Genomic DNA, 13,865 nt, shown 5'->3' on the forward strand with positions numbered 1-13,865 from the left:
GAATAGTATTGCGCCCACTTACAGAAACTGTATACTTGTCGACAAATAGCGTTGTATTGGGTCAGTGAGTAATTTCAATTGTTTTATGCCATAATGTGACACCCATGTGTTTGACGCAAAATACTATTTAGAGTGATTAAAATGAAATATTTTTTAGTGCAAATTCGTAAGACTCTTAACCAGGCCATGTTTTCCTAATTTTTTCTCAATTTTTTCAATTTTCTAAAAAAAACATAGCTAACGCCGACCCGTACGAAACACCTATTCGTGTCAAAAGCCTTTAAAATCACTTACATTATCCACTCTTTGCCTTGGTATCATATACAAATAAATTGCCGGAGGCAATATAGACAGCCCCGTACGAAGACAAATTTCATAAATTCCTATTTAAACAGCGATGTACCGCTATATTTAACTATATTTCACTATAAATAAACATTTCACAGAAAAATATGATATTATATAGCTCTATATGCCTGTATATAGCTCAATATAGCTGTATATAGGTATTTATAGATGTCCATATATGGAATCCCTGAAACCCCACACACATAACAAATTATTTCCATGTTAACAGAAACTCTCTAAGTACCATTTTTCCCAAGATATCACTTGATATCACTTTTATTAAAATCCAATATGGCCGCCGGCAGCCATTTTGTTAGGAGACCGGAAATAGTACCGATGCTTTACATTCGTTAATACCTTTCAAACAAAAAAAAATTCATGAAATTCGGTCAAAATTTACTCGAGATATTGTCAAAATACACCACGTTCACTGTACTTCCGAGTAGCCAGATAAGAGCTCACTTCAAGAGACCTAGCTCACGCTCCGGAGAACATAATTTCATGAACTTTTTTTTTCCTGATTGGTACGGTCAATACCTATCTAATAAAGCTAAAACAGACGAAATATGTTCAAATGTGGCCGACCTACAAGCAAAAACTGCTTGCCGCCCTGTGCCTGTTTCACACCAAGGGGTCTAACTCACGAGTCGGTCATCCGATTTCCATAAACTTTTTTTTTGTCGATCGGTATTGTAAGTACCTTTTATTTGACGTATCACTGACAAGTGTAGTGCTTAAATGTCTGGAGATATCGTCGAAAAACACTTAGGCACTTATTGGGCCCCAGCTCCGGAGAGGTCGATCCGAAATCACCCATCTTCGAACTTAGCCTGTCTTTTGACATTGCCAAACGAGGAAAAAAAGAATTTTTAAAATCGGATGCGTTTTACTCAAGTTAGAAAACCCACAGACAGACGGACGGACATTTTTTTTCGCGGATTTGGCATCTCTATACAACCACAATAGGTTTCCCCTTACTCAGGGAGTCCAATTCGACGTGTTAGAAACGTATGCGTAAACCTATAAGACCCCAGTACTTCGTACGGGTCTAAAAATTCTCAACATTAGTGCCTGCTCTTAACTGTTATGCTCTGCTGAAAACCATCATTTGTTTGGAACTTTTTGTTTTGCCAAGTGTGCTGTTTGCATCTCTAAACTGAGGTGAGGGATTCAACCACACAAGGCAAAATACAAAGTCACAAACAATTACCAACCAAATGAGTTTTAACTCATTTTCCGGGGGCGCAGTGAGTAAAACAAAAACAAAGCACACTCCATACAGTCTCACATTCTCTTTATCACAACGTCTCAAAAGAATTGTTCACCGCGAGCCTTGTTAAAACCAAGGTTCTGAAAGAACAGGTTAAGACACCCACGAAGGCGGGTGAAGAAAAAAAAGTTTTTATCAAGTTCACATTTCAAACAATCTGTAATGAGTCTGTTCAATAAAAAGCATCTATTTGTCAAAATTTGTGTGTCACCGCCTTCGTGATCAACTCAGAGGTGTCTTAACCTGTTCTTTCAGAACCTTGGTTAAAACAAGTTAAAGTCATGTGTGAAATCAATCTTCAAAGTTTCATTTCGTTTGGTTTATACCTCGATATTGACGAAACAATTTAAAATTGAACAGTTCAACAGTACATTGCTATAAATTCAAGGACGAAACATCTAGAATAAATCAGAATGTTAAAAGAAAAGAATTTGGTACAGGCGGAGAATCGAACCACCGTACAAACACAGTTTTCGCTATCTAGGTGACTGCTCTAACCATTGTACCTTCTCAATGCACATTCAATGAATGTACTTGTGTAGAAGAGGTATAAAATAAATCGTAACGTAAAATGTATGTAGAAAAATGAATGTGAATTGAGAAGTTATGGATAGCTCAATGGTTAGAGCAGTCGCCTAGATAGCGAAAACTGTGCTTGTGCGGTGGTTCGATTCCCCGCCATAACAAAATTTTTCTTTTCAAATTCTGATTTATTCCAGATGCTTCGTCCTTGAATTTGTTAAATTTGAAGTTACCAGCTTCACAACGGTCGTAAAAGATCGAACTAAATCGTTCCAAAGTTAATTTAAGTTCATTACTATACTCATCGTGATACGAAATATCAAATTAATTCCCGATTGTAGTCTACTATTACATGACTAGGGATAAAAAGATGAAAAGTAGAGTTTTCGTGTGAATTTTGTTGATCCGATGTCAATAAACACACGAAAACGAGACTTTTCATTTTTATCCCGAGTTATGTAATGGATTTTACATGCTGAGGGCGTCGAAAGTAGTGCTTGATACATGAAAAGTACGGTTTTCGACGCATAGCATATAATAGTAGATTACATAATTGTGCGGAAAAAAATCGTTGTTTTGAAGAGTGTGGAATGCTGAATTTCTTCATTCGCCAAAAACGTACTGTAAAGGTCGATTTTCGAAAAAGAAAATTTGTTCCACAACATTTCAATGCCAATTTTATGTATGATTATGTAAGCTCGATAAACGTAAATCGATAGGATTAACACAAGGTTCCCGACTATTAATTCCGACGCCGATTTGAAAGATTTTTTAAATTTAAGGACGTCTCGACTAATTACAAAATGCGTAAGACTTTAATAGGCAGGGAGGGCAGTACTATTATATTAATTTTATGAAAGGTTAGATGGGTTTAAACGCCTTACAGAATCGATTCTGATACACCCGATTTCAAAGAAGCAACTGGTACATTGCCCTATCACCGCTTCAGTCAGTACGAGCCTGGCTGTAGGTTAGAGTTCAAATGATAATTTTGATTGTGACGTGATAGTTAACACGAGTTTCTTGTTTTTCTGCTGTTTCTTAGTGTTCAGTGTAATAATGGCAAGTATCAAGAGTAGTCGTTTGAAAATTTAATTGAATTTTGCCCAAGAATCTACAGTTAATGAAGCCGAATTTGTGTTAACTCAAGCCCCTATAAAGACGTATAAAAATGTGTTTTGCACGAGTATGACCTGCAGATAAGTAAAGTTAGACACAAATTTGGTTGACATATTTACTGTGTTGATTCTAAATTCTGATTTCAAGTTCACCTACTCCAGTGCCACGAGCCCTAAAAAAATGGCGAATCTTGGGATAACCCAACGCTATCCAGAAATAAACTTACTTTGCTTAGCTTTGTTAATAATCATCACTGGCAGAATCAACATTACTCAAGGGAATGCCATCGAATGTGGAACGGTAAATTTATATCGTGAACTCATCTTAGGTGGAAGTGAAGTGCTTAGAGATGAGTGGCCGTTCATTGCGGCGCTGTATTATTCTACATCATTAAAATACTTCTGTGGCGGTACAATAATATCCAATAAACATGTGCTCACAGGTAGTGATTCACCCCAGCAAACATTAGTTCATAAAAATGAAGGCGGAAAATGATTCACAAAATCGCATATTTCAGCCGCCCATTGTATCCAGGGAAAGTTTTCAAATGTTATTCTTTCACCTGATGAGATAACTATACGTCTTGGAGCTTACAATCTTACAGCGGTAAATGAGTCTGGAGTCGTTAACAGAAATGTTACTCAGATTCATATGCATCCTGATTGGAGCGTACTCGAAGAAAAATATGACGCAGACATTGCAATTTTAGTTCTCAATGAAAATGTTACGTTTTCAAGTAACATTCGTCCAGTTTGCTTACCTACGGACGATGTTAATATTGAGGAAGTTAAAGGAATGGTTGTCGGCTGGGGTGTAACGGAAAATGGAACTGCTGAAGGAATTCCAAGACAAACCGAAACGATGGCGTTGAATGATTCGTACTGTTACAGAACGGATAATGTTATTGCAAGGTACCTCAAATATATTCACACCCATACTACCACTCTATTCAGTCTTATCATACCATCGCCATTTCGAATCTTTTTTGAGGTACTCTTCGGAACGTTCGTTTTGCGGGGTGGGTAACGGAACTCCCAACAAAGGAGACTCTGGCGACGGGTATTTTGTGGTTATTGGCTCCGCCTGGGTTCAATATGGCACTGTATCAGTGGTTCGCACGAACGCCACTGGACATGTGGTTGTAGGCTCATTCGCCATCTACATGAAAATAACGTCCTTAAAACACTGGATAGCCGACACAGTTAGACAATCCGGAAGTTCAGTAAGCGAAGCAACAATTAAAATTAATCTGCACTGTAGCTATGGGTACGATGGTGATGGGATTTATGGTTGCTGGCTGCTCGATTTGAACATTCGAAAACCGAATTTTGTGGTAAATTCAGTCACTGGTTCTCATATGCTTCAAAGGGAGGATAAGGATGTTGAGCTGATTGCATTTGTGGGTGGTGTAATGCATTTTCTTCCTGATAACGTTGGTAATATTTTCAAAAACTTAAAGTACCTGGGAGTAGGAAAGCCTAGTTCAGTGTCTATTGATACCGAGCGCATTTTTCGGTCAAATTTTCAGAACTTAGAGCACTTGGAAGAAATTATATTGATGAATAATGCAATTGAGGAATTAGATGCAGATTCTCTATGGGATCTGCCGAATTTGCAATCATTTCAACTGAAAAAGAATAAACTGAAATTACTTCATGCGTCCACATTTAGCAGAAATTCCAAACTGACGACAGTGTTCGTTTTGTCGAATGTCTTAAAAGCGCTGCCTCAGAATTTATTCGAAAATAATCCTTTGCTCGAAGTTGTGGCCTTTGATGGAAATTCAATTGAGACGATAGCCGATGGAATTTTTGATACGAATATCAACCTGAAAACAGTTTCGATTAAAGGAAATCGCTTGGAATCGCTCGGCAGTAATTTATTTCCATTTAACTCAGAATTGGAATCCATTGATTTCTCTAACAATGCTCTCAAGACCATTGACGAACAAATTTTTAAAACAAATTCCAAACTTATAAAACTTGCCATCGCATCAAATGAGTTGGAATATATACCCCCACTGCTATTGCAGAACAAGACGCTGATGAAGGAAATCAATTTCAAGAAAAATTTATTAAAATCAATAGACGAACGATTGTTCGAAACCAACATTAGGATTAGTGAGATCTATCTCTGGTCGAATCAGCTGAAAACTCTGCCCAGAAATTTATTCCACAACAATTTAGTACTGGAAGTGGTCGATCTTGGTAAGAATTTCATTAGGACGATAGATGAGACTCTCTTCGAAACCAACGTTTTACTTCGAAAAATCTCTTTAGAGTCCAATCGCTTAAATGAATTGCCCAGACACTTGTTCAAACATAATTCATTGCTCGAATTTCTAAATGTTCGAAGCAATTTCTTGGCGACAGTAAACGTAAACACGTTTGAATCGAATGGAAGGCTTAGGGAAGTCTATTTCGAAGGAAATTATCTCACATTCTTACCCACGGAATTATTCAAAAATAATTTACTGCTTCGGATCGTTGATTTGGGAAATAATTCATTGGAAGCAATAGACGAGCGACTTTTCGAAGTGAACCTTAATATCCGTCAAATCTTTCTCTCGGACAATATATTGGACACCCTACCGACAAATCTGTTTCGAAATAATTCGTTACTGGAAATCGTTGATCTGTCCAAAAATTTCTTTGAAACAATCGACGAAAATATTTTCCGTACAAATTCAAGACTCACGAAAATTTCTTTCGAAGGAAACCAATTGCAATCGCTGCCGAGAAACTTATTCCAAGGCAACGATTTGTTGCAACACATCGACTTCCGTGGCAATTCCTTGAAGGTTATTGGAATTGATTTCACTGAATATAAGAGAGCTTTTTACATTAATCTGTACAAAAATGTTTGCGTAGACGCCGTGTTTTTCAATGTTGACGGCCCTTCAACTGAGACAATTCGCAATAAGTTTAAAAATCTAACAGAATTTCAGGACCTACTCATAGCTAACTGTTCTTATCCTCCTATTAATCCTCCATCATCTCGCATCATTTCGGTAGAATAAGCTGCTTTTGTTGATGGAATAAAAATGTTGGTATACAAAGCATCAATAAAGTTGTCAATACAGTTACCCAATTATATTATGACTACGGTTGTGGGATTCATTCCTTTTACATCCTACACACTTCCCACATTCAATTGAACCAACGAATTCAATTTCATTTTTGATTTTGTCGATTGGCACCATTGACAGACAAGTGGTTAGTTCTCATTATCTGCTTGTGGTGGCACCACATACTTTGCGTGTCCAAGCAGTTAAAGAAGTACTAGGTAGCGTCAATCAAAATTCTGAAAGAACAGTTTAGATCACATCTGATTTGATCGCAAAGGCAGTAAGCAATTTAGAAGGGTTTTTTTGTGCATTATATGTATTTTACATGCTACATGCGTCGAAAACGGTACTTTTCATGTTTCACGCACTAATTTCGACTTCCAAAGCATGCAAAAACCACTCGGGATAAAAAGATGAAATGTCTCGTTTTCGCGTGTTTATTGACCTCGGCTACGCCTCGGATCAACAAAATTCACACGAAAACTCTACTTTTCATCTTTTTATCCCTAGTCATGTAAAATACTAATGCTTTTCTGATCTTTCAAACGTGAGAAGCAAGTTCGTGTGAAATGGGAGAAATGTAAAACGCTAATGAAATACATGTATAGAATGAATGGAATGAATTGGATGAAAAAAACCAACAAAACCGTTAAAGACGTGTGTTAATTGTTGCGTTTAAATTGGACAAAATAGCAAAATTCTAATCATAAGATGTTATGCAACAAAATGACGATCGGCTGTACCTCCACCGTTTTTGATATCCGCCTTCTTGGTACATGACATATGCAAGATTCTTTTCATAACATTTTCATTGTCCATTTGTCAACAGATTGCGAAGTGACATTTCAGTTATTTTTAAGCTTTTCGTGATATCGCAAAAACTGCAGGTTATTTCATTATCTTTGGGAACACGGGTTCTCCAATTCAAATGAGTGATAGATCGTTGGATTCATCTTTGAATTCTAGAGAAGTCACATCTTTAATTTTTTCGATTAATTTTGTTTGTTTTCGGTGCAAAGTGTTCAAAAGTGAAGGCTTGTCAGAGGGTCCCGTGAACAGTTTTTCAGCAATAACTCAAGAAATAATTATTTAAAATCATTGGTATGCTGTACTAATGTCGGTCTTGGGAAGACGTGCTACAGGTGGAGTGTATGCACTGGTTGGTGCAAGTACACCTCCACAAGATTTATGACCAAAAATATAGTGTTCGTCTTCTCTGCAAAATTGATGTTTCACGGGACTGACTGTGTAGTGTTCTAGCCTGCCTCACCCACTATCGTTTCACATATATAAGATCCCAGGTCTTCTGTGTGGCAAGCCTACAGAAACTGCAAGTCTTCGGAAAAAGGAAAAAAGTAGATAAAAATGACTGCACTTCCAGACGCTGTTTCAGTAGCAGAGCCCCTAGAAAGAAAGTTAAAATTTTCAACTTTACAGTAACCTTTTTCCGAAGACTTATTGGTTTTGTAGGCTTGCAACACAGAAGTACTGGGATCTTATATATCTGGAACAATAGTGGGTGAGGCAAGCTACAACACTATACAGTCAGTCCCTTGGAACATCAATTTTGCAGAGAAGGTGGACTCTCTGAACACTATATATTTGGTGAGCAGTCTTTTTTTTCGCTTGTCAATAAAAAGAAATAAAACGGTAAAACGTTATTAGGTCCAAAAAATGTTTTTGTCATAACTTTTGTGGAGGTATACTTGCACCAACCAGTGCATACACTCCACCTGTAGTACGTCTTTCCAAGACCGACATTAGTACAGCATAACAATGATTTTAAATAATTATTTCTTGAGTTACTTATTGCTGAAAAACTGTTCACGAGACCCCCTGACAAGCCTTCACTCTTTAACACTTTGCACCGAAAACAAACAAAAATAATCGAAAAAATTAAAGATGTGACTTCTCTAGAATTCAAAGATGAATCCAACGATCTATCACTCATTTGAATTGGAGAACCCGTGTTCCCAAAGATAATGAAATAACCTGCAGTTTTTGCGATATCACGAAAAGCTTAAAAATAACTGAAATGTCACTTCGCAATCTGTTGACAAATGAACAATGAAAATGTTATGAAAAGAATCTTGCATATGTCATGTACCAAGAAGGCGGATATCAAAAACGGTGGAGGTACAGCCGATCGTCATTTTGTTGCACAACATCTTATGATTAGAATTTTGCTATTTTGTCCAATTTAAACTCAACAATTAACACACGTCTTTAACGGTTTTGTTGGTTTTCTTCATGTAATTCGTTCCATTCATACTACATATATTTCATTAGCGTTTTACATTTCTCCCATTTCACACGAATTTCCTTCTCATGTTTGAAAGATCAGAAAAGCATTAGTATTTTACATGACTAGGGATAAAAAGATGAAAAGTAAAGTTTTCGTGTGAATTTTGTTGATCCGAGGCGTAGCCTAGGTTAATAAACACGCGAAAACGAGACATCTCATCTTTTTATCCCGAGTGGTTTTTGCATGCTTTGGAAGTCGAAATTAGTGCGTGAAACATGAAAAGTACCGTTTTCGACGCATGTAGCATGTAAGATACATATAATGCACAAAAAAAAACCTTCTAAATTGCTTACTGCCTTTGCGATCAAATCAGATTTGATCTAAACTGTTCTTTCAGAATTTTGATTGACGCTACCTTGTACTTCTTTAACTGCTTGGACACGCAAAGTATATGGTGCCACCACAAGCAGATAATGAGAACTAACCACTTGTATGTCAATGGTGCCAATCGACAAAATCAAGAATGAAATTGAATTCGTTGGTTCAATTGAATGTGGGAAGTGTGTAGGATGTAAAAGGAATGAATCCTACAATCCCATAGTCATAATATAATTGAGTACCTGTAGCATTGCCTCAAAATTAATGTGGAATCTCGAGCATGATGGTTGCCAAGAACAACCGAAGTCTTAACTTTGTACAACTAGACTTCACCTCGTTCACTTATTCACTTCACTTATTACAAAATGTATACTGTTCCACCAATGACAACTATGACTTAGTGAAGAAAACTTATTCAGCCATGCCAATAACTGAATTTTTGATTCGTTGGTTCAGATTTGAACTCTTGTTTTACATTTTAAGGAACGCTTCCTGGTTCTTTGGAATATAATTTCATCACGAAGATCGGTGCATTTTTGTTCTGTTAGCACTAAAGAATGAAATTACGAGATGGTATTCGGAGATGTGTGGTCCAAAAAATCAGGGAAAAGGCTGGAGCTAGAACAAATTCCGCCTACATTCCATCTATTTATGCGGACGCAACAAGTGTGAGCCCCTTTAGCAAACAGATGATCACATTTGAGCTTCGGTTATTTGAATTTCTGAATTAGTGTCGCGCTTTCCTTTGTATCACAGAACAACCGCTTATGATTTACAGTGGACGTCAGTGAAATTTAGACATGCATTTGCTCCAACTATAACGAAACATGGAACGTTTTTTCAACTCATTAAACACTCAGTGGATGTCAGTGAAAATTAGGCATGATTTTGCTTCAGCTGTTTTTCATACAAAAAAATGCTTATAATGGTGAAATACTTACGCCCACGCGCGGAGTAGTATAAAAGCATATAAAGAAGCAGTTTTGGTTGTATGAGTGGGAAAATTGAAAAATAGCTGAAGCAAATTTATGTCTCAATTTCTCTGACGTTCCCTGTATGTTTAGTGAATTGAAAATATAATCTCTAACACACAGACTTATCGAATCGAAGAAGCGAGTGAGACATAAAGTGTTGACGAATAAAATTCCGCTCGGGTTTAATTTCATATTTTAAATTTATTTTCTCTTTTTTTTTAATCTTTATTAAATTGTATTAAATTGCACCTTATACATTAACTATTTACTTTTAATTGTAACCATAATTTCCAGCTAAAAATGTAATATATTCGCCATGCTTTCATTTCTTTCTTTTTTTATTCTGAATTAATTTAATTTTCATTTCTCATTTTCTTTTTATATTATAATTAGGATCAGTTAGGATCAACGGGTTTCTTCATAAATATAAATTATCAAGTCAAAATTATCTCTTTGCAACAAAATATCTTAAGTTTAAAATCAAATTACGCTCATCCAACTATAAATATACTGCGAGATGATTTTGCCAAATATTATATACCATTCTTCAGGCTACGCCGAGGAGAGCCATGTAAAGTTAACGAAAATGGCTATTTTGCTAACTAGTTAGCAAATGGGATTGTTTTGCGCAATAGATGTGATATTACCGATACGAGCCGATGACGAGTTCGGAAACACATTGTATGCACAAAACCTTCATTTACTAACGTGTTAGCGACAAGATTTTATGTACAGCAGTGGGATTCTCTTTTTTTACGCACTAGTGCGTGAATGTGTATAATGAAAATCCATTTGCGCACAACTTTGATCCCACTGGTGTACATAAATTTCTTTTGTTTTCAGCTCTTTTCGCATTGTCATAAAATGTCAAACAATCTGCAATTTGCTGCTAAATTTTCTCTATTGAAATGAATCAATCAAAAAGAGCCAAAATCAAAGGAAATTGTTCGGTAACTTAACATTGCTAGTAAATCAATAGCTACTATAGCTACACATACCAACGCGAAAGAGACCTAATTCAAATTTTTCTTCTGTTATATTCTCTCATTTGACAAAAGAACAAAAGAAAAAATTGAATTAGGTCTCGTTCGCGTTGCTATGTGTAGCCAGGATTAGCTTTTCATTGTAAAATTTGCTAAAACTTTCCGAAAAAGTTTTGAGTAATTTTTGGTAAGTTTCGGCAAATCATTTTTAGAATGAAAATTGAACACCAACCGACGATTTAATTCAAAATCAGCTAAATCAGACCGTTTGGATTTTTTATAAAAAAAAGATGAATGACACATGTTTCTGACCCAGCCATTCATCAATCAGTAAAGTCATGATGGCTCTTTTTTGTAAACGCAACATAATCTACGTTTGCACAAGAATGAGCCATGATAGCTTCATGGTAAAAAATCGATTTGAAGAATGTCTCTGGTCACTAAGAACCTTTCCTTTATTTTTTGTATGAAATTTTAAGACATCCCCATTCAAAGTCGAATGTCCCTGTCCGAAGTTTAGAGTCAACATCAGAGTGCATTTCAGAAAAGTATAAGCAATTCGAATCAAAATACTCTCTCTGCAACTTATATTTATAATTCGATGAGTGTCACCATACATTATGCAAACAGTTTTCTTAATTCCTTAGTTTTCATTTCATTGTTTTTATTATTTTTAAAATAATTAATAAAAATTGCAAATTATAATTCTATGTGTTGTGTTCCAAATTACCTGTTTATCACTAATAAAATCAGTTCTTTCGGTTTTAATGTTTATCAATATTTACGCCGTTTAGTTTATATTTTTTCAATGAATTCGATTAATTAATTAATTTTTATGTACACAATTTTATATCAAGAATGTTAACTGTAAAAATAGTTTATCAGAAACATTGTGTGTATGTGTGTTGTGTTGTGTGTGTGTGGGTGTGTGTGCAGTGAAGGAAAAAATGCGCAAAAGGTTTTTCTTTCGTTCTTTTAATCTTAAATATTAAATTATTAATTTACAATTAATTAAAGTTTAGTACAAACAACTTCCATGAAACACTTTTCCTTCGGAACAAAATAATTGGCAGACTGAAACCGTTCGAATAGTTAAGCTCCGAATGGTTTGGGACACGCGAATGTAATATATTATTGAACCGTCTTAAAATGGCAACTGAATCAGTTTTAAAACACACCTGTTTTGCATACATTCCATGGTGGAAATAGTGTAGACATGGTACAAGTATTCAGGGATTTTAAATGATAGATCTAGACACAGTCCAGTTCCACAAGAGATATACAAAAGACTTTGACCTCATACTGGGCAAATTTCGATCAAAATTTCTAATAGATCGAAGTTTTTTTACTGCATCCACAAAATCAAATTTGTTTTAGATCACGTAGACTTTGTGGAGGACAGTGCTTATTATTCGGAATTTTTTCGGGAATTCTTAAGGCCAGGTTAAGGTGTTAACCTGGCCTTAAGAATTAAGAGATTTGTAGAATTAAAGAATTCAAATTCCGAATAATGGGATGCAAACGTATTAAAACGTATTAAAACGAATTTGAATAAAATTTGAAACTTTCGGAATTACCCATCCCCATAAGATCCAGAAGATTAATTTATATTGATGGTCTCGATTTTTTTTCAAACAGGACAGATACAACAAGGCTATAGACTGTTGGAGAGTTCAAACAGACCGACGCGGGGACACACAAAACAGAATTCACCTACTATGAAATTATCAAATTTGAGCATCCATCTTCTACGAAAATGTATGAAAATGACAAATTTTGTGTGTGTCACCCGCGTATCTGTGTCTGAGAGACCTCCCCAAACAAGGCACAAGGCACACATGCCAGAGAAGACAAGTTCAATAAATATCCAGTCGGTTCAAACTTTGGCAAGCCCTTTTTTCTACTTTCTTCGTTTTTTAGTTATTTACATGCTAACGGGCGGTAAAGTGCACTTTACGTCACTGTGACTGTGAAAATTCACTTACCACACACTAGCATGATAAATGTGTTACGTCACTGTTTGTAAATATTTGTTTTGGCAAGTGTGAGCTCTGCGGAACGAGCCGAAATCGAGTGAAGTAATCACACGACGTACAGTGACGTAAGATACTATTATGACATCGAGTGCAAAGTTCTTTATTAGGCACTAGACAAAACATATAGTGTGTCTATTAAAGCACTTTGCATCGAGGTTCATACATCGGTCTTTGCAACACAGTTTTATGCAATATTTTAAGCATCTAAAGTGTGAAAATTTGCAACTAAATGTTGCTGAGTTGCATACAAAACATTTTTAATTGTTAAACTCAAAATTGTCTTGTCTTTCCAACGTCTTCAACTCTCTAGCATGGGTTCACTCAGATAATTTTTCCGCAATACCAAGAACAGGACTAAGGAAAAACTTTTCGACCTGCTACTATCCGAACGTTTCTCAGTCTAACAAATGTTTTTTTTTTTATCAATGGTGTTGTCAGCTTAGCAATCTTTCGACCAACGAACGCAAAAACACAATTTCAGTCAGAGTGACGCAAGTTTAAAATTGCTGTCACAAAGTGACATCCATATGTGGTCAAATATCTATCTATCATAGTAATTAGGGTCATAAAATGTTTCTTGTGTTGGGCGAATATAGAAAAAAAAATCGATTGAATCAGTTAAACTGTTATTAACAGTGGGGGTTTGATTTTGCAACATTTTTACTTCTCTGTAATATAACCAATATTGAACGGTTATATTGCCTGAATGTCATCTGTGTATCGGGTTTGTTTTTTGTTTGAATTTAATTTCAAAAATTAACAACAAAAATTTCGAATAAATTAAAATTAAAAATTAAATTATTTTTTTGTTGTTTTGTATATTAGAAATGCGTGTGTTGATTTTGTTGTCGTAAAAATGTTTTTTTTTTGTACCAGTCTATTTGAACATGTTGATTTAGTAAAACTAACTAAAAACGGGTTTT

General features: G+C 35.6%; 1 protein-coding gene across 1 annotated transcript; it reads left to right on the forward strand.

Moving 5' to 3' along the window:
• The first annotated feature begins 3,213 nt into the window (after positions 1 to 3,213).
• LOC119079341 (insulin-like growth factor-binding protein complex acid labile subunit) lies at positions 3,214 to 6,397 on the forward strand. The gene is made up of 3 exons (XM_037187168.1): positions 3,214 to 3,701; positions 3,777 to 4,170; positions 4,250 to 6,397. The coding sequence occupies exons 1-3, from the start codon at positions 3,440 to 3,442 to the stop codon at positions 6,276 to 6,278; spliced, it is 2,685 nt and encodes an 894-aa protein (XP_037043063.1). The 5' UTR covers positions 3,214 to 3,439; the 3' UTR covers positions 6,279 to 6,397.
• Positions 6,398 to 13,865: the final 7,468 nt, after the last annotated feature.

The sequence above is a fragment of the Bradysia coprophila genome, unplaced genomic scaffold (assembly GCF_014529535.1).
Source record: "Bradysia coprophila strain Holo2 unplaced genomic scaffold, BU_Bcop_v1 contig_324, whole genome shotgun sequence".
NCBI lineage: Eukaryota > Metazoa > Arthropoda > Insecta > Diptera > Sciaridae > Bradysia > Bradysia coprophila.

Coding starts and splice junctions, on each gene's coding strand:
- LOC119079341 (XM_037187168.1), top strand. CDS start 3,440: ATGGCGAATCTTGGGATAACCCAACGCTATCCAGAAATAAACTTACTT. Junction 3,702..3,776: donor CAATAAACATGTGCTCACAG/GTAGTGATTCAC, acceptor CGCATATTTCAG/CCGCCCATTGTATCCAGGGA. Junction 4,171..4,249: donor ACGGATAATGTTATTGCAAG/GTACCTCAAATA, acceptor ATCTTTTTTGAG/GTACTCTTCGGAACGTTCGT.